This window comes from Heterocephalus glaber, unplaced genomic scaffold, assembly GCF_053883595.1.
Source record: "Heterocephalus glaber isolate CG9 unplaced genomic scaffold, H.glaber_assembly_v1.0 deba00000621, whole genome shotgun sequence".
Classification (NCBI taxonomy): Eukaryota; Metazoa; Chordata; class Mammalia; order Rodentia; family Bathyergidae; genus Heterocephalus; species Heterocephalus glaber.
In genome coordinates this window covers 13,671,063-13,693,466 of record NW_028258153.1, presented here as the reverse complement: position 1 = coordinate 13,693,466, position 22,404 = coordinate 13,671,063, and the positions used below count along the sequence as shown (strand labels likewise).

The window sequence follows — 22,404 nt, the reverse complement described above, 5'->3', positions numbered from 1 at the left end:
TTCTGAGTCTGAAAGCATTATGGGCACCTGAACCCTGTACTGTTTCCTCTAGAAAGGTTCAGAGTTTTCAGGAGGGCCCCAGGACCATTAAGTTTCCATTGGGCCCCAGGTTCCATTAAGGACGTATAATAGTGCAATGAGCATTAGATCAAATGTTTGCATACCAGATGGGGATGTAGATATCTCAAAGGAAGAGAGAATAGAATAGTGATAATTACCAACAATGAGATCTATAGTGTATATCCTAGCATATGTCACCATTAGATACTGGCAAGGATAGAGATTTCCTTTCATTGTTATAGTGTTACATCAGCCATGTGTCTGACAACTTTATGTTCACTCAATATCAGTGCATTCCCATACCTTTGAACTTGATATTACCAAGTGGTAAGTTTCAAACAAGCTGTGGCAGTGAAAAGCTCCTTTTTGACCTGTCAAATTCTTTTCTTTGTCACTGTGATCATGGAGGTAACGTTTAGACAGATGAGCCACAAGATAAAGCAGTCTGATCTCCAAAGTTATCATTTCGAAAGATCCCGTTAGACTCGTAGCAGAAATACATTTTGTATGATATGTCAGTGATATTTCGGGGTTAATTTATCATCATTTTAGAGTCTTGTGAATCCTTAGTAATACAGTTCCCAAAACCTGTACCTCTGAGAAAAAATGAGGAAAACCCAGCAATTGGGTGAATATACTTTAAATTGATTCTGAAATAAATCTTATTCAGTTTACGTTTTCCATTCCTTGGTTATCTGGAAGGCACTAAGTTTTCTCACAGAAAAACATAAAGGAATATCTCAATTTAGATGCGTGAGAAAAAACTGTAACTGCTATATTATTACTAATCCTTTAACTACAATATACCATAAACTATATAATATTTTAATGTCAAATGGATTTGTGTCCTAGCTCTGCCATTTTTTTTGCATGACTTTGGTCAAGTTTTTCTAAAATTTTCCTCCTTTATGAAAGAGTACCTGACTACCAGGGTTATAGCATAATAGATAATGTGAAATAGGAAGTAAAGGTCCAAAGAGGAAGGGGTAGTGGGAGGGGTTGGGGAAAGGAAAGAAGGGAATGAATTAGTATGAGAAAAGGAAAAAATGGAAACAAAGTCTTTGTAAATAGGGACAAGTGGAGGGGTTGAAAGGAGGGCAGGGGAATGGGGAAAAATAAGAACCAAAATATATTATGTAAAGGTATAAATTTTCAGTGATGAATGTCATTATATTGTATACCTAAAATGTACCAATAAAATTAATAAAAAATAACAGTTGCCATCCAATCAATGATATTGTCATGGTGGTGGTGGCTGGTGATCCACACAACCATAATATTTTCATGCTAACAGCAAGGTGATACCAAAAATCCCTGAATATATGGAAGCAGATGACATAAAAATATGATACTTAAGATAATTGGAATGAGATATTAAGATTTGATTTTGGATTATTTTGTGGTATGTAAGTGTCCCTTGCAACAGGAATCAGTGAGATGCTATAAAATGTTTGGAAAATATTAATATTTGGAAAATATGCTTTTCTGTTTGTCAGAGGCAGAAATCTTTGTATTATTTTGTAGAACTCTATCTTGGAAAGGTGAGGAAGTGGAAATAGGTCAAACAGTTTTCAAGATGAGTATTTTTTCTTTTAAAAACCTATGGGTAACTTGCAAGCACAGATATGCCAATATTCACATGTCTCCCGAGTACCATTTGGTTTACAGTCTTCTGATTGCTATCTTGTGGTGAATTGTTCTGTTTATAGCTTTAAAATTGCTATCTGGGTGACAGTCTTCTGTTTCTAATCTCACGATGGCTGCCTAGTGGCATAGCTCCCTATGGTTCAGGATGCAGCTTGATAACTCTGTGGAGGGAAATACAATTAGCTAACTATGCACCTGCTCAGCATACAGTTTTACAAGTGTAACTAGCAATGTGATATATGTCTTGGGGTGTGTGGTAAAAGAGCTTGAAAATGAAATTCTGTATGAAGTTTTGCAATATCTAAAGAAATATATCTTTATAAGTCTATAGAATAAATACTTTCTTGATATTCTGTATGGATGCACATATAGAACATTTAAAGTTAAACATATGTGAGTTCAGGATCTTGGAGAGTAAGGCAGAAGAGAGTAGCTGGAGTCTGAATTTCGGCATCCACTTTAGCCCCTCACTTCTAATGTACCTCACAGATTCTCCAAGAATTTTCCTCCTTTCATCATCATTTTAAATGAAGGTTTTTCACTGTGTCAGGACCCCATGGTGTTTCCGTTTTCAGTGAAAATTTAACATGTAGTAAACCCTAGAAAATGTATCAACTTCTTTATAATGTGGGTACTTTATATAAAGTAGAGATAAGTGTAATTTTCTGTAATATTCTCTGATACATGAAATGAGAAAACTGGTGCCTTTATCAAGCAGATTTACAGTACCCTACAGAATCAGTAGGCTCTTGCATGTTTTAAAAGCTTTTTAGTTACAATTATATTGCATTTATCCTGTCTCTCTCTCTCCTTCCCCACCCTTGTCTCTTAATAAGGTCTCTCTCTGTTGCCCAGATTGGTTTTGAGTTTGCTTTTAGGCTTAAGCACTCTTTCTGTCTCAGCCTTTTGAATACCTACAACTACAGGCATGAGCCACCAGAGCCTACCTGCATTTATCTGCCTTGGGTAAAAAGATCCTGATTCTCCATTACAGCTAAGTTTCTCCCTTGAAGTACGAGTAGGTAGAATGAAGTGTTTAGTTGTATCAGGAGAGTGGTAATAAATGCACTAATGACAACTTATAGCTTTGAAGTCATTGTTTCAGAATAGCATGATCCTATTACAATGAGGTTCTTTTTTTTTTTTTTGCAGAGAGAGAAACAGCAGTGGTTAAGAAAGTAGAGAAAAAGGGCCAGGAATTTAGCTCAGTGGCACCATGTCTGCCTGGCAAGTGCAAGATCCTGAGTTTGAGCCTGGTACCAAAAAAACAAACCAAGACAAAAGGCCCAAAACAACAACCAAACAAGAAAGTAGAGAAAAGAAATATATCTAAGCCACTGGATGCAGCTTTGAGGTTAACGTCACATAGGAAAGCGTACATCCATCTAGACTTTAGTTTCATTTTCCTCATATGGATAACCAGGACCATTCCAGTAATGTATATCTCAAAAGGGCATAGCAAGCCAAATGACCTACAAATGCAAAATAAGTTTATACATTGTAAAGGACCTTGTCCTTAGCATATAACTGCTATAAAGTAGCATGGTGCCACCAGAAATTGCAACTGTACCTTAAAGCTTTGAGAACACAAGTGGTTTCTCCCTTTTCCTCGGTCTGTCAGTGTCTTAAAAAGTAAAACGTCTCGAACACTGTACACACTATGTCTCACCCTGAACACTATGAAAGGACAATAATTAGGGGTGAAAAATTAAAAATACAGTAAGTGTTCATGTTCCCCGCAAAGAGCAGGAGGATGATCATCAACAGGATGAAGTCTCATAAATGAACAGATTTCCGGGAACTTACTACAATATATTCTTTTAAAATATGTTTTTTGTTCATAGAATGGATTGACAACATATGTAATCAAATAACAATAGTAGTTTGAAAGAATAATATGCTTTCTGACAAAAAGTTATTAGAATCTTAAAATCCTTAAACTTTGGAACCCTGATGGAGTAATACATAAAACTTAGGAGAGTTATAATAAAATGTTTGTAGAGAATCTTGTTCATGTCACCAAAGTTTGAAATCTCTCTACCACAGTTCTATGGATTTAAGTCTTTAGTTGATTGACTATTATAGTTCTCAAGCCCTTCTCCCGCTGCAAGTATTGCATTAACATTTGATGTTCTTTATAAAATAAAGACTTTCCATGAAACATTTTTGTAAACTGCAATGACAGCAGAAAAAATATTAATGTTATTTGGATTCAACCTACAAAATATTTTATAATTATTTTATTCCCAAAGAAACAGACCAACCACAGTTAATTAAGCAGTCTGCACAGATGAGTAAGTCTGTACACATCAACAGTCATGTGTGTTGGATGCTGAAAACATATGGAACGTATCACAGTCCAGACAACCAAAGGGTTCTGAGCAATAATTAATGAGATTCGTAAGTATAGACAAAAATAAGTCCATTTTCACATCTTCAGATTACTAAATTCAGTACAAAGCTTCCTTTTCTCCAATTGGTTTTTCTTACAACAAATTTCTGACACAGAATATTAGTTTCATATTTTATTGAATTTCATTTATATTAAATTAAAAATATATTTCTGACAGATTCATGTAACAAAAAGGCAGAACAGTTTTCAAATTGTTCAGCTGGGATGATCAGTACAGAATGAGGCAAAGCAGTTCGCATTCTATAATTGCCTTGTACAGGTACAATTATTTCCCAAGAGCCAATAGGATCCTTGAGAACTAACTGAAGAGCCTAATTACATAAATTTAAAATATTGTTTCTCCCTCATTCTCAAATAACAACAGAAACCAGGGGTAGGAAAGAGAATGGGGTGAAAGATTAGAGAAGAATGAATAAAGGAAATTATACTAAAAATATACCTAACATTAAAAAAGTTAGTATGTGTTAAGTGCATGATCCTTCACAGATAAAACAGAGAAACAAATAAAATAACATTACACCACACACAATTGACATATCCTATTGTGTAAGCGAGTGCAGAAGTTGGACACGTCACAATAGTGCTAAACACAGAATCACAAGTAATGTCAAAATGATAACTTCCAACCAAAAAGAAACAATCACAAGCCAATTACTTATATACAAATCAACCCTAGAGACAATTATATTCCAAATAAAGATGTTCACAAAAGGAAATCAAAGCAACATTTTCCTTATTTACAAATGCAACTAGCCATGTCTTTAACAAGCTATAAAAATACTATTCACATTTTCAAACATACAGTAGTATTTTTTTTTTGTATATTTCAAAAAGGCAGCTAACTTTGAATGCTGGGACTTAAATGAAACATTGATGGCTTACCAGGAAGTTATTTTTGTACCCCTATCCTTTGAAGATACTTCACAAGAGAGAGGCCTTGTTTTCTGTTTACAAGAAAATAAGGAAGTGAACACAACTCCACCTTTTGGGTAAAGATTCTCCCTTTCTCACCCAAAAGGCTTAGCCAACTTCTTTGATGCATGCACAAGATGAGTGTTTGAGAGAATATTTAATGTGACGTGTTTACTTGGTGCTTCAATTTGTCTTGCACATTGATCTCATAATGATGCTCAAGAAAGAGATGAACTGCTAGTCAAAGCATGTGAAAATGCAGTTTCAACATGCAACAATGCAATCCCTGTTGCTCACGATATGAAATGCGGACACCCCAGCCAGTGAGATGTGAATTCAAAGTTAGCTGCCCTCACACAGCTGCTCAGTTTAATAATCGACCCATTTGACAGCAGTACCAGTTTATGCTACATATTTCAAAGTACCTTACTTTAAAAGAACAGCTTACATATCTACATTTAGAAAATAATTTTTGTATTTTGATTACGGGAGTACTTCCAAAAGGGTTCTTGGAGTGCTATGGTTATTGTCCCCTCACTCCCCCCTCCCAGCCCCTGAGAGATCCAGAAATTTACAGGAAAAATAACTCTCACATTAAGGGAAAAATGACAACCCCTCCATTAACTAAAATATTTGGAAATAATGTTTGAAAATCACGTTTATGTCAATATCTAGGTGATATGGTTTGTTTTCCTTCAAAAGGGCTACAGGCCTGGGGGAAACCTCTACATATCGGGGATAAAAATAGTAATAAAGGCAAAGTGGTTTGGACAAGTTAAAGTATTGCCTGCAGTTACAAAGCTTTGTTGTTCTATCTTTGTATATTTGTACAAATATAACCATTCATGATATGGGAGAAACTCACTGGAGCATTAAAAGAAAAATATCCTTCAAGAGGGCAAGTAGAGAAAGAATGGCATTGTATTAGATAACATATTTTCATGAGAGCAAAATTTCACTCATAAATTTGTTAAATGGATGTACAATCCTGAAAAAGAAGTTGAAGGGGGTTCTCAAAGCTGACTAGCTTTTACTGGTATGATAAGACTCCTCATTTGGAAAAAAAATACAGCAGCTATAAAATATTTTCAATCAGGAATAAAATAAGATGAATAAAGTAAATAAGTTAATTTGCAGGCAAAAACTAACTCCTTGGTTATGGACATAGTTTGCATGGAAAGACTACATCCAAGACCTAGAAGAATATGTGCACACATGTATGAGTTTCAAGATTCATCACAGGGCTACCTCCTCTCAAATTCCTACAGAGGACATATATGAGACTCAGTCTTCATGGGGAAACAACTGAAAGTATTCTCTGTGCAATAATTTATCTGAGAAGTTACGTAAACAATATCCAAATTGACAGGATCTTTTGTGGAAAAATCAGGCATTCAAGGATAAAATCCAAGTCAGTATATCGCAGAGTAGGATGTGGGACCACAGGGATCCACTATGGCTTAAGAGAGGGATGATGCCAGGAGAGCCACTTTGAATTATGGTGGTAGAAAATGAAAAGAATGGAGAGTATTGTGCCAATGAGAATTTAAAAAGTGAGGGTGCTATTTTCCTCTAAATTTTAGAGAGAAATAAAGGTTTCTGTGATTCTTAACAAGGTATCCCTTGCAGAGCTGACTGCCAAAGTAGTGTTTTCCACAGGAGGCAAGTGAATACCCCATGAAATTGGGGCTTAAAATGTTTTCACCGTGTGACTCTAGAAGCTGTTCCTTCTACCCAAAGTATCCCCTTACTGGAAATGAAACAAGGCAGGGGTCTGGAAAAGTGATACATTCTACATTTTTTCCAGTCTACAAATTCATTGGTAATTGAACAGAACATTTGGAATTTCTACTGTTTTAGAGATCTTTATTTTATTCAAAGGAAGAAAGCAGCCCATGGTGTTAGAAGAGCTCTACCTAGGTAAACACAAAGGCTCCTGGACAAACACAATGCCTGCAAGAACTTCATGTTTGTAATGAAGAAGAACTCCTTTTGCAAAGGCATCTCTGGATTAAGAAAATTATACCTGGAAGTATAAAAGCTGGCCCAGTTGTAGTATTGGTAAGAATTAGGTCTCCACTGATAAAGATTTTTTAAAATTATCTTATTTATACCTGTATAACGTTATTTATTTTTAAGCAAATGGCAAGCAGGAGACATAGTCTGCCCTTCTATGTCTGCATGGGAACAAGGCTGTCCTTCAACTTGATGTACAACATTATCCACATACACAGAGAGGCCCAGCAGGATCCTCTGTTGGTAGTCTATATTGTACAACTTGGCTTATCTGGCTTTTTAACAAGTATAAATGTATACACCTGAAATTCTCACATGTCCCATAGCAAATCATCAGTCTAAAAGCTAGAGTCTGAAAGAATGCTTTCTTTAGCATGTATTTATCAGAAAAATTTTGATGAATTCCTTGTTGGTTTTCAAGGCAACAGAGTATGGTGGGAAAAGAAAGTATAAGTCACAAATTAAATATATTTTGTTTGTTTTCTAAATAACACCACTTATTTGTCTTTGCATAAGGTAACAGAACTCTTTCTTTTCCTTTACTTTGTCTTGAAGACCTCTTAAAGTCACATGTAACGTATTTGCCTGTTAAAAGCTACAAGGTTGTATTTACAAAACAAACTAAAAATGAAGAAGAAAATTCTCCTTGCACTTAATACATTTAGAAAGTAATAAAGGAATAAGAGAATGAGAAAATTTTTAATTATGGAGCTTTACAGCAAGTTTTCACAATTGGAACCACATACACTTACTTTCAGCTAAACCCAACAAATAACAATTTTAAATGGCAAACTTAAATGTGTGTGTGTATATATATATATATATATGTATATATATTTTACTAGGCAATATCCAATCTAAATTTTCATAGCCTGAATTTTAGTTTGTTACACATACTTTATGGTTAGTTTCTTAACTTGATTTATTTAATAATATTAAAATCATTTAACATCTGATAACCTAACTAAATCTACATCTTACAACATTATCATGGTTCTCTCCAGTTTTATACATGCTTTCATAATCATTTTTTCCATTACCTTATGGACTACATATACTAGTTAAATAATCAACACTTATAGATGGATGAATAATTTAAGTTTTTAAATAAGGGTTAGATAGGTCTAAAAAAACCCAAAAAAACTTGTATTTACATCCTTCCCTGTCAGTCTGAAACTGTTTTCTTTTCAAATTTGACACTTCAGGAAGTATATTGATCATCCCACCAACTTAGCATCTAGCAGCAGAGCATCACGTTGTTACTTTTTCCTTAGCATTGGAAATGTGCTCTATCCTGTATCATGTCCTTACTTCAGAAGGTGTTGGTACAGACATTAATTATAACACTTAGAAGAACACTATTTCCTCCCACAAGTCATAGTAACTCAGTCTTTCTTCCTGATCTTTAAAGAAAGTCTTTTGTTTTTAGTTAATGCATTTGAAAGGAATTTAAATTTTGCATTGTTTTCCATGCTATTTCAAGAATGTTTCTGAAGAAAGAATCTTATCCTAATCTATGCAGCTAGTACTAGTCAAAAAACCAAGAGCTTATGTTTTTCAAGTTTACATTCTTGATTCTGCATATTTCCATACTATGGATGTCTGTGTTCCGATATTGCAAAGCACTTTGTAAGCTGCAAGCGGCATTTATAAATTTTTCTTTTCTGGATCAAAATAAAATTATTGTCTAGAGCAAAGGAAACTTTTTGTCTTCCTCTTGTACACTCTCAAATGCATTTCTGGGCACAAAAGTAAAACAAAGAAGAAAATTCCAAACAACTGAAATCAAGAATATACTATAGAAATAATTCAAACGGAATGACAAAGTAGTGCGACTGAGAAGCACTTTGGGGCATTTTAAATTATATTTGGATCAATCTCTAAGTTTTAGAGGAAGATTAGCTGATGTAGATGTTTTGTTTTTAGAGAAAGAAGACTACGTTCATTAAATATATGTCCATTACATCAATAATTAAAGTAGCCTCCTTTTCCTTTTACCAGATAAAGTGACTCTGCTTTCTAATGCCTGTAGAAGCCATATGAATATCATAAATGAAAAGACAAAAAGTCAAGTTAGAGTTTCCAAGAAGGTGCAGTCACTGACAACTTGAGACAGATTTATGTAACCTAGAATGAGAGGCTTATCTTCAATTCTTCATAAGTACTGATGTCAGGTCTCCTTTTCCTAAAGATTCCTCCAATAGAGTGGGAGAACTATAAGCTACTAGGTGGTGGCCTCCAAGTCATTCTGAGTCCTTATCCCTGGGAAGTTAGTGATTGAACTTCAACAGAAGAGATCTCACAAACTCTGCTCCTCCTCCAATTCATTCTTTCAGTTTGCTGCACTTCTCATAGCATAAGAAGAGACCAATCCCAACACTTCCAAGGTTTTTGGCCAAAGATGATCATATGGTGTTGAGTTAAAAGTAAAGTTGCAAGTTAGATTGGCCAATTAGCCAGTGATGTAATGTTTTGGCTGAATTGTTTGTGGTTGGATGACAACATTGCAACTATTCTGTTTGTCCACTTCAATAAATTTGAAGGATATTTAATTCATTTCCCAAATGAGTTTATGAGTTTACAGGATATGTTTTACTACAAACCTGAATCTGTAAAAATTACTCATAAAATAGTCCATGCAATCTAATTCCTTGAACTCATGGAGAAATTAAAATGTTACTCCAAATAAGCCTCCTAGACTATAACATTTTGAAGTAAGGGATGATATTCCACTCATGTGGCTTTTCTTCCTTTAACACAGTGCTTTTGGTAGACTCTAGATAAATATCAATTGGATAACTTTGGATTGGTGAATAGATTTATGTTTTCCAAACTAGGTAGAAATGTAGATTTCTTTGTATTTTTTTCCCTTTAAACTCTCTCTGGGTTACTAATAGATTTTTATTGTAATTGGTTCTCTTGAGGTTACTGATACTTATTTGCTCCTAATGCTTTAACATTAAAAAGAAATAACTTTTACAAATTTAAATGACTCGAAGTAGAATTTTGTGGAAAAGAGAGATGTGTATCCAATTTTCCTAATTACTAACATGAGGCCCTGTTTTTCTGGAGACTCAATTCTTATCACTAATCTTAACTCAGTAGATACTCTTTTAGCACAAAACAGAATAAAGATGGTTCTAGAACTAGAATGCAGTATGTGAAGAAAAGGATTTATGACAAAGTATCAAAAGATTAATATTTTTGGATAATAAAATTATTGCATGAGGTGACTTTTCATATTTACAAATTTTGATCCAAGGACCTACCCATAAACTGTGAATGTTTGTTTTTATTTTTATTACACCAATTTTTGGCTTTGAGTTGCCTTCTACTTGATATAAAGTCTCTTACTAGAAATTCCATAGAATTCAAGCCAATCCTTAACTTGCATTTCTTCATGTGAAGCACATAAAGTGAACAAATTTCTTTATGTAGCAAATGTGATCTCATATATAGATAATATGCTGGCTCTCTCATCATAATCCCTGGATACTGTTCCAAAGTCCTAATTGGGTTGACATTTTCACAATCTGTCTTTATCTCATCTTTTAAAAAATGTACTTAAATTAGTTAATTTGCTGGTTGCTTCCATATTGCTTCATTCAAAATCCAAAATGGAGTCCAGAAAAATAAAAAATAAAATTATAGCTTAAGTGCAAACTATATTTCTGAGTGCCCGCTAGGTAGACATACCCAATCCAGTGTGTTTCTTCCAGTTTGTGGATTTCCCCATTCAACCACTCCTAAAAATGTCAGTAGTGTTCTTGAACCACACAGAACTATCTCCTAGTTTCCTTTCTACTCTTAAAATTACCAACTGCCAATCAAGTACTGTCATTTACGGAAAGGAAGAAAAAATTAAAGAACATAAAGTATAAGGGGACCATATATTCAATAGTGTGAACATGAACACTAGGTTTGATGCTTCATTTGACTAGAATCTTGGCTTTCCCCTCTAATTTTAAAGACTGGCTTTAAAATAGTGGCTTCTTCATTATATTAATTTTTAAAATTTAAATAGTGTCAAGAAGGTTTGATGTAAATATCTTCACAATTACAAATGAAATCCAAAAATAGAGGAAAAATAAATATAAAAGAATAAGCCAAATCAAAACAAAAATTAAAAACCAAAAAGCCTTCCAAACATAATCTCAAGATATAAATTTGATGGAGATTTAAAAATTATAAAAGCTGGGTTGGCCATTTTTACTTCCCAGGATAGAAAATGTAGGAGAAAGAAATGGGATTCTCAATCTCAGTCACTATCACCTTATTGAAATGACTATTTTTTGTTCTAATAGAAACAAGATTTCCAGGGACACTGAATATATATACATCAATTACTCCAGATAGGAACAAATAGCATGGGTATTTGATCCATCTGTATTTAAAAGTAAGTAAAGGAAGGAAGACAAGGAAGCAAGAAGGGAAGGAAAGAAGGAAGGAAGGAAGGAAGGAAGCAAGGAAGAAAGGAACAAAGGTAGATTGGTTGGCTGAAAACCAGTTTGACAGTAGGCAGTATTATCTGGTATTTTCTGCTCCTTCTCTAGCTGTTCCACTCTCCTGAGCAACTCATGCGGAGAAATGAAGAAACAGTGTGGTTCCTCCTGTCTTTCTCTTTTTGTCCTTCCTTCTAATGTTTGAGTTAGATAAGCACACAATTAACATTGCATCTCTATGTCTTCCACTGGGAAGTGTCAAAACTACTGGCCTTAGGGGCAGAAGGAAGATCAGCAGAGAAAGAGAGGGGGTGGGGAAATGGAGCGGGTGTGTCTTTCCACCTTCAAACTACTGCTTAGTTTACACCACAGTATTCCGGTGTCTGTAGGGTGGAGGAGGCAGCACAGTGCCTGGCTTCAGTGAGAACTCAGAGAGGTATTCAGGATTCTCTGCCACAATAGGCCGGATCCGTCCATTCTGTTTATAAAAATATTTTGTGCTGTACTCCTGCAGGTAGTCTGGGTGCTGGAGGGTGCTTCGAGGTGGCAGGCTGTGGTTCCAGTAGTCAGGGTTGTCAAATGCTTTTTTGGCCTTCTCTGGCACAGACAGTACACTGTTCTTCAGATACTCAGCATTCCCCAAGGCATTGGCAAAGGTGTTGAGGTATAATGGCTCATTCACATACTCATCCTCTGCCTTGGGTGGACCATTGGAAGCATTGTGGTACTCAGGATTATCCAAAGCTTGAAGGTCTCCATTTTTTCTCCGAGACACAAAAGGGTTCTCCTCCACGGGATTCAGGTATTCTGAAGGAATAAAAACGATCAGTTAACATCTACTTTTGAAAAAATGGTAATTAGACCAAGGGAATATGGAATGTTTGGCTTGTCTAGAACTAGAAAGCCACAGATTTGTTTTCATGAATTCTCAGCAAAAATGCTTTGTAGCTTGTCACTGCCACATGATTAATTGGCAAGTGGGCAAAAAAAATATTAATGATAAAACAAGGCACCGACAAGGTCAGGATTTGAATTCTCATTCTCCAGACTGTTGTTCTTTCCTTATCATATTTGTCTGCCCTACATGGGGTCAGTTGTGTAAATGCTTTTGTTTTTCAAAAGTCAGTAATTTATATTAGAAATTAAGATTACCAGGGTTAAAAAGCCTTTCCATGCAGATGAATGTGAGCTTTGGTAAAGACTTTTGAAAAATCCAAGGGTTTATGGAAAGAAAACTGGATAAAGAGAAGGAATAGTGTTTTTAGTCTATTTGGCTTGCTATAAAGGCTTGTACCATGATAACAGGAATTTGATTGGAACTATCCCCAGGAAGCTTTTACATGAAAAAAAAGCATCATATCAGGGAAAAAAAAATCAACTCATAGAACAAAACTGACAGAAATTTCCAGGCCTCTAGTTAAGTTGCATGCTGTTACATATGCACTTGGTTAACAATAAAGCATCATTATAACGTTTATTCTCAATGTCCAGTAATAATGACAAAAGAGAAAACCATTAGTTTGAATTATATAAAATAGTTATTTTGTAAATTAGAGCCAATTAGTGCCTATTTTATATGAGTCAATCTAACACATTTGGTGTATAGGTATTAGATAAAAATAATGCTAGTAACCAATGCTGTTCATCTCAAAATTAATTCCACCTCCATGTCTGTAACACAGACCACAAAAGACACATATACACATACATATTAGACTCTCTCTTTGTCCTCTTTTTCATTATATTCATGAACACCTGAGCTATTCCTATTTTGGAGTCAGGGCATACAGAGGGCACAATTATTTTTTCATATACTACCATTCTGAAATAAATTTTCTGGCCCCTCTTCTTAGACTAACAATGCAGACAAAGAAATCCCATCAAACAGGGTTATTTTCCCTCACTCTAGATAAACTGAATACAGTTCAGCATTTAGCATTTTTTTGTGTAAGCTCAAATGTAATCATCAATATTCCACCATTATAGAGTTCAGTAATTCGGAAGACACTATCATTTCATTCTTAAAACAATCATGTGAAGGAGAAAGGACAAGTCTTTTTCCTACTTCATGCTAGAATTCAGGTCTTTGAATTTCTATTACATAATCTTCTTGCTCCTCTACTCTATTTTTTATTGCTGCCCCTACGGGAGTAGGGTAAACTTTACAATTAGTAGTAGGTTTTAATTTGATTTTAAAATAATCTGAAAGAACTTATAAGGGAGACATAATTTAATTTTTTTACCAGATTCATGAAACTTAAATTGAAATGTAGGTATGTCTATATTAAAATTCTGTACCCCAAGGACAAGGCTAGAACATAATAACTCTCTCTAAAAATTTGGTTCTCAGTTTTCAGAGATAAAATCTGAGAATATAGTGAGTCAATGTGGACTGATTTGTTTTTCTCTTAGAAGTCTTATTTTACCTCTTCTCAATGCTCACAATTCCCATTCTTACATCACTTATTTTGTTTTCTAGATGTGATCTTTCAAAGTTGCCCGGGCTGGCATAGAACTCTCAATCCTTCTGCTCTAGCCTTCTGATTAGATGAGATTACATGTGTGGAGCACCCTACCCAGCTTCACAATTGCCATTCTCTATTTTGCCCCTGCAGTGAACATTTTTGAACATCTGGCTTGTACCTTGTTTGGGTTTGTCTCGCATAGGAGTCATGTAGCCTTCTTCATCCAGTTCTCCTCTTGGACTCCGTTCTGGGGCAAACAATGTGGGGTCAGCGCTGTACCTCTGGGTGCTGCTGTCCTCTTGGGCATGGGGTACCACTGGCTTGCGTAGGGTGCCATTACAGCAGGAGTCATCAAAAATCTCAGCAGCAGCACCTTGGGCAACTGGAGCTTCTGGGATGGTGCTGGTTGTGGCTCTGTATGGCACAGGCATGCCTTGTTCTGGAGCAAATCCCCCATCTCTGTACACAAACTGGTTCTGCGAATAGCAGAAACATATTTGGAAAGAAGTTCTTGTTAGAAACAATAATATTCCTAAAGCCATATTCCTTGGCTATTAATTAAAAAGGTATGAAAATTTGCTTTTCAGATAAAATAATCATAGTACTGTATTTATTGATTATTTTCCTACTGGCTAATGAAATTGAGTTAGACTAGAAACATTTAAAATTATATTTTTTGAACATAAAATAATGTAGACACATATTTAAAAGTTTGTATTAACTAAGTAGAATATAATCTAGTAAAAAGTATTTTATATTCTTTTCCCACAATGATCTATTTTGGATATAAAACCCAAAACAAGTTTTCACGATAAATGGCATTAAGAGCAGAAGTACACTGACATATTGTGCATGGGGATATTTCCTTATTGACTTCTATTCTGTGGTTTCTGTGACTTTGAGCCTCCAGTACCTAACTAAAGAATTATCAGTGAGAGTTTGACTTTTTAGCATGGCCTATAATCATGGAAGTAAAGATAATCTCTTCACTCCAAAGCATAATTTATGAGCCAAAGTAAATCTTTCAGATAAAAATCGAAAGCCACTGTTGCAGGATATCTCAGGTTTGGATTATCCATTGAGATAAAAGACATGTACAAAGGCAGCTACACAACCTGCAGCAAATTCTTAACTCACTGTTGGCAAAGGCAAAATGTGAAACTTATGAGGAGAGGAGAGAAGAAACATGGTAAGTAAAGACCAAAAATCCTACAAGATGAAGGTTGATCATGAAATACTTACTCCTGACATGGGGGTGTAGGCAGGAGGAGGGCTGTGTCCAATTTCACTCTAATAGAAAAGAAAAATGGGATGATGGATATAATAAGAGGCAACATGAATGAAAAAATTTAAAAAGAAAAGAAAAAGAAAGAGCATGTGAGTTGTATGAACCACAGGGGAAAATGTGCACAACAGTGAATATTCCTACACAGTAAAATTTATGCATTCTAACTACAAGCAAATATATTTATATGTTTGAGGAATTCAACAATTAAATCTCTGAAGAAGAAAATTATATTGAGTAAGCAAAACTTTTCAATGGATTAAAAACAAATGACAGTAAGTATTCTGGTTAACCCTAGAAAAAAGGAAAAAGCTATGAAAAACTATAGATGTAAATATAGATGAGGGACAGTTCATTCTTTACATGTTAAATGGTTTCATACCATTGCACTGGCTTTCCTCTTAGAAGAAAAAGAATGCAGCTAGAGATTTCAATTTGCCTGAAACAATTTTTACTATTGTTAATTTTTTACCACTTCAGCAAAGGGTCAATTTCTTAGCCTCTCCTTATCAAAAAAGATACAGTACATAATATTCTATCTTCAGTCTTACTTTCTAAAGTTAAGAAACAGGAGAAAATTTGAAAAATCAGTTTCTTTTCTGGAAACATGCTTTACATTCCTTTTAAGAATCAGTCAGAACCAGATTTGAATTTGAAAAAGGAAGGACATCTACATTTTTATAGTTTAATAGTCTATCCTTTGGGCCAAATGAAAGTAGATATAAAGGATGATGAATCATTAAGGACAATATTCCTAAGGCTAAAAAAAGAAGTTGTATGAATACTATTTCTAAATATAAAATTACACACACACATATATATATATATATATATTTCAGTTATTTATATTAAATACATTCCTTGAGAATTTAATGTCTATGTGGCAAGCACTTTTTCACTTTTATACACACTCTGGATAATGAATAATGAAGGCAAAATTAGTTGTAGAATGCTTGAATTGTCTACAGTTTGACTTTAAGTAAACAGAGATGACTAAAATAAACATCCAAGACATCTACATGTTTTATATGAAGTATGGAAAACATTTTCTTAGGTCAGTGTTTATACAATTTACAGAGTCATAAAACAGTCTATGAAAAATATGGTTCAATGGAGATGACTATTTCATGTAAATCAGTAACAACTGAATAATGTATTTTCCCATAATGAACTTATTCTGCTGGACCAATCAAAGGATAACTCCAGAACCCCAAGCATGAGTTTACATTTTAATTTCCCCCACAGCTATGATTACTTAAAAATGTATGCACCTATTTTCTTCTTAACAATAAAACTAACAATATGTTGAATATTTTGCCATGGAAAGCTAGAGATATATATATCTGAGGTTTTTAAAAAAATTTATATATAAAAATTATACATATTGAGTAGTACTCTGAAGTTTTGATACATGTACACATTGTATAAAGTTTAAATCAGTATAAGCATATTTATCACCAAATATTTATCATTTCTGTATTGTGAAAATATCCAAACTCCTTTCTTCTAGCTTTTTGACATGTACAGTACATTATTGCTATCTACATTTACCCCACTGTACAATATCACACCAGAAATTCTTGCTCCTATAAAACTGTTGTTTAGTACCCATTGTTCAACCTTTCCTATCACTCTGATTCTTGTGGCCATCTCTATAACAAGAGAGGAAATTACAAAGATCAGAGCAGAAATCAATACTATGAAGACTAAGAGAATGATACAAAAAAATCAATAAATCAAAGAGTTGGTTTTTTGAAAGAATAAATAAAATCAATAAACCCTTAGCCAACCTTATCAAAAAAAGGAAAGAAAAGGCTCAAATCTATGCAACTAAGAATGAAAAAGGAGAAGTCACAAAAGATCTAGCAGAAATCCAGAGGATCATCAAACCTACTCTGAGAACCAGTAGAAAATGAAAAACAGAGAAGAAATGGACAGATTCCTAGATACATACGAATTACCAAAGTTGAATGAAGAAGATATAAAAACTCTAAACACCCCAATTACAATTAGTGAAATTGAAAATGTAATTAAAATTTTATCAACAAAGAAAAGCCCAGGTCCTAATGGCTTCACTGTTGAAGTCTACAAGACATTTAGAGAAGAACAGTTGCCCCTACTCTTTAAACACTTCAATGGTAATTGAAAGGGAAGCAATACTCCCAAATTCATTCCTGGAAGCAAGTGTTACTTTTATTCCAAAACCAGGGAAAGACCCAACCCAAAAAAGAGAACTAAAGGCCAATCTCCCTAATGAACATAGATGCAAAAATCCTCAATAAGATAGTGGCAAACAGAATACAGAGGGTCATCAAGAAGATCATACACCCTGAACAAGTTGGATTTATCCCAGGGATGCAAGGATGATTCAACATACATAAATCAATAAATGTAATAATACACTATATTAACAGACTCAAGGACAAAAACCAAATGATCATCTCAATAGTTGCAGAAAAAGCATTTGACAAAATTCAACATACATTCATGATTTAAAAATGCCATAGAAAATTGGAATAGAAGGCCTTTATCTCAACCTTAAGGCTATCTCTGAAAAACCAACCACCAACATCATACTGAATGGTCAAAAACTGAAAACTTTGGCACTAAAATCAGGAACAAGACAAGGAAGTCCACTATCACCATTTCTGTTCAATATAGTTTTGGAAACATTAGCCACAGAAATTAGACAAAAGAGACCACCCCCCCCCCAGAGTAGAAGAGGTGATCTGCTCCCAGTGCCTAGGAGGAGGCTTCTGGGCCACCATATCACGGCCCCTAGCACAGAGGTGAGCCATGCAAGCACCAGCAGCTCACCCCCCAAGAAATGAGAAGACATGTAAACAAGTCTCCAAACCAGACTTTCAGATCACCTAAAGCAATCCAAAAGGGAAATGAGATGGAAAAATCTGATACTCAACCACCTGGACTCCCTGAACTGGCAACAAAAGAGGATCTGGAAAAAATGAAATCAGAAATAATTTCTCAGGTAACAGCAGAAATGGAGCCCATAGTGCAAGACATGATTATTAAATCTAGAGAGGACACAGATAAAAAAAATGGAGGAGCTGAGGAACATGATGGAGTCCCAACACAGGAAACAAATGGAATCCATAAAACAGATACAAAGAGATATCCAGGAGATTAAAAGCTCTATTGAAAGCTTATGCAGCAGAATGAGCCAATGTGAGGACAGAATTTCAGATATAGAAGATAAGATTGCAATTAATGACCAGGAAAAGAAAAATTTCTTTAAAATAGTAAGGGATCTCGAGAAATCAATCCAGCAGCTGCTAGATGATCCAAAGAAGAATAACATAAGACTGAACAGAATCAAGGAAGAAAGATGAGAGAGTGCAGATGACATAAAAAATTGTTCACAGAAGTAATGGCAGAAAACTTCCCAAGTAAGGGAAAAGAACTTGACATACAGATAAGTGAGGCATATAGGACTCCAACTATCCATGATAAAAAAAAAAAATCTACACATAGGTATATAACAGGTAAGATTCCAGAAAACAAGAGAAGAATAAAATTCTACAAGCAGTTAGAGAAAAGAAACAAATCACATACAAAGGAAAGCCTATCAGAATCACAGCAGACTTCTCAACACAAACCATCAAGGCAAGAAGAGCTTGGAGTGACATATTCCAAGCCTTAAAGGAAAACAGCCTCCAATCTAGACTGATGTGCCTTGCAAAACTATCTTTCAAAAGTGATGGAGAAATAAGGTACTTTCACAACAAAGAGCACCTTAGGAACTTCATGAATAACCAACCAGCGCTCCAAAAAATTTTAGACAATATCCTAGGAAAAGACAATGAAGATTAAAACCCTATGAAGCCCAGCAGAATGAATCCACTGGGCACAACAAGAAATTAAACGCAAAGGGGCATAATCCAACAAAAAGAACATGTTATAACAATGATAAGTCAATATGTATCAGCTATAATCATCAATGTTGATGGTCTCAATGAACCAATCAAAAGAAGTAGACTGGTAGAATGGATCAAGAAGCAAGATCCACCAATAAGCTGCATGAAACACACTTAATTCAAAAAGAAACACACTTAATTCAAAAAGAAACTCATAGACTGAAAGTTAAAGGGTAGAAAACAATACTCCAGGCCAAATCAGCCTGCTGCAGACAGGCAGGTCTGTGCACCCACTACCGAGGTCCTGAGTCATGCAGAAGACACCGAATCACCCTGCTGCAGACAGGCAGGTCTGCCCATGCCCTATCTAGGTCCTGAGTCTCACAGAACATGCCGAATCAGCCCACTGCAGACAGGCAGGTCTGTGGACGCCCTACCGAGGTCCTGTGTCACGCGGAAGACACCAAATCACCCCACTGCAGACAAGCAGCCACCTGGTTCCACACTACAAAAATGAAGAGAACACCAGACCACCAGACCAAGGTACCGAGTCCCTCTGCTCCCGGCCCAGAGGTAGGGGTTTCTGAGCCGTCGTCCCACTGCTCCTCGTCCAGAGGAAGGGGCTTCTGGGCCACCACCCCTCCCACTGCTCCTGGCCAAGAGGGAGGGGCTTCTGAGCTGCCATCCCACTGCTCCTAGTCTAGAGGAAGGGGCTTCCCAGCTACCAGCCCTCCCGCTGCTCCCAGCCCACAGGAAAGGGCTTTTGGGTCACCATCCCTACCAGTGCTCCCGGCCCCTGTCCCACCTCACCCAGCTCAGAGGAGGTATTCCGTGCAGGTGCTAACAGCCAACCGTCCCAGTTGAAATGAGAAAACACATAAATAAGTCTCAAAACCAGACTTCCAGATCACCTACAGCAACCCCAAAGGGAAATGAGATGGAACACACTGATACTCAACCACCTGGACCCACTGAACTGGCAACAAAAGGGGATCTGGAAAAAATGAAATCAAATAATTTCTCAGATAACAGGAGAAATTGTGCCCCTAGTGCAAGACATGATTAACAAATCTAGAGAGGAGCTCAGGAACATGATGGAATCCCAACATAAGAAACAAATGGAATCCATAAAACAGATGCAAATGGATTTCCAGGATATGAAAAACCCCATTGAAAGTCTACACAGCAGAATGAGCCAATGTGAGGACAGAATTTCAGATATAGAAGATAAGATTGCAATTAGTGGCCAAGAAAAGAAAAAATGCTTCAAAATTATAAGGGAACATGAGAAATCAATCCAGCAGCTGCTAGATGATGCAAAGAAGAATAACATAAGACTGATTGGGCTCAATGAAGAAACAGGAGAGAGTGGAGATGACATAAAAAGTCTCTTCACAGAAATAATGGCAGAAAACTTCCCAAGCAGGGGAAAAGAGCTTGACATACAGATAAGTGAGGCATATAGGACTCCAAATAGCCTTGATCAAAAAAAAAAAAAAATCTACACATAGGCATATAATTGTTAAGATTCCAGAAACACAACAGAAGAACAAAGTTCTCCACGCCGTCAGAGAAAAGAAACAAATCACATACAAAGGAAAGCCTATCAGGATCACAGCAGACTTCTCAACACAAACCATTTAGGCAAGAAGACCTTGGAGTGACAGATTCCAAGCCCTAAAAGAAAACAGCCTCCAACCCAGATTGATGTACCCTGCAAAACTATCTTTCAAAATGGATGGAGAAATAAGATACTTTCATGACAAAGAGCACCTTAGGAACTTTGTGAATACCAAACCAGCACTCCAAAAAATTTTACACAATATCCTCGGAACAGACATTGAGGATCACAACCCCCAGGAAGCAAAGCAGAAAGAACCCACCTGGCATGACAAGAAATTAAATGTAAAGGGGGAGAACCCAACAAAAAGAAAAAGTCATGGCAATGACAAGTCAATATGTTTCAGTTATAACCATCAATGTTAATGGTCTCAATTCACCAATCAAAAGAAATAGACTGGCAGAATGGATCAAGAAGCAAAATCCAACAATATGCTCCATACAAGAAACACACTTAATTCAAAAAGAAACTCACAGACTGAAAATTAAAGGGTGGGAAACAATACTCCATGTGACGGAAACCCAAAAAAAAGCAGGGGTAGCTATCCTCTTGGCAGATCAAGTAGATTTCAAACCAACACTGATTAAGAGAGACAAAGAAGGACACTGCATCCTAGTAAAGGGAACAATCCAAGAGGAAGAGATGACAATCATAAATATCTATGCATCAAACACTAGTGTGCCCAACTATATAAAACAAATACTAAACAGACATGAAAAGTCATACATGCACTAATACTATTGCAGTGGGGGAACTCAACACCCACTGGGAGCAGATCACCTCTTCTACTCTGGGGGGGGGGGTGGTCTCTTTTGTCTAATTTCTGTGGCTAATGTTCCCACAATGTGGGAAAAAAATCTTCACCTGTTTTTCCTCAAAACAAAGGTCTACTATCTCGAATCTATAAAGAACTTAAAAAGCTCAGACCTCCCAAATTTAAAGACCCAATCCAAAAATGAGCATGTGAAATGAACAGACATTTCTCAGACAAGGAAGTAGAAATAGCAAATAAATACATGAAAAAATGTTCGACATCACTGGTCATTCGAGAGATGCAAATGAAAACAACACTGAGATTCCACTTCACTCCAGAAAGAATGGTTGCTATCATGAAATCAACCAACAACAAATGCTGGCAGGGCTGTGGGGAAAGAGGAACCCTGCTCCACTGCTGGTGGGAGTGTAGACTGGTGCAACCACTGTGGAAATCAGTACGGAGATACCTCAAAGAACTAGGACTGGAAGTCTCATTTGACCCTGCTATTCTCCTGTTCAGGATCTTCCCTAAAGAATTACAAGAATCATACCACAGTGATATATGTGCACCCATGTTCATAGCAGCACAGTTTGTAATAGCTAAAACTTGGAAACAGCCCAAATGCCCATCAACTGGAGACTGGATAAAGAAAATGTGGTTTTTTATAAAATGGAGTACTACTCAGACATTAAAAATGAGAAATTAGAGACATTTATAGCTAAGTGGATGCACCTTGAGGCAATACTCTTAAGTGAAATAAATAGGACACGTATGTGTAAATACTGAATAGTTTCTCTGGTGTGAAAAACTGAAAGTGTAAGTAAGGACTAAATGTATAATAGGTAATGTGAAATAGGAAGAAAAGGGGCAAAGGGGACGGAAGTGGGAGGGCTAGGGGAAAGGATAGAAGG

The 22,404-nt window shown here is 35.9% G+C and overlaps 1 protein-coding gene across 5 annotated transcripts in view; it reads right to left on the bottom strand.

Moving 5' to 3' along the window:
- Window positions 1-4,219: 4,219 nt before the first annotated feature.
- The window catches only part of Erbb4 (erb-b2 receptor tyrosine kinase 4), a 1,128,010-nt gene continuing 1,109,825 nt past the window's right edge, over window positions 4,220-22,404 (bottom strand). For 3 of the 5 annotated variants that reach the window (XM_004851107.3, XM_013074521.3, XM_004851108.3), the window contains 3 exons: window positions 15,198-15,245; window positions 14,134-14,431; window positions 4,220-12,297 (listed from right to left, as the gene is read on the bottom strand). In XM_004851107.3, coding sequence (XP_004851164.1) covers window positions 11,852-12,297; window positions 14,134-14,431; window positions 15,198-15,245 — 792 coding nt within the window. In that variant the 3' untranslated portion in view covers window positions 4,220-11,851. The remainder of the gene's footprint in view (window positions 12,298-14,133; window positions 14,432-15,197; window positions 15,246-22,404) is intronic. The other 2 variants (XM_004851109.3, XM_013074522.3) reach the window with 1 other exon arrangement.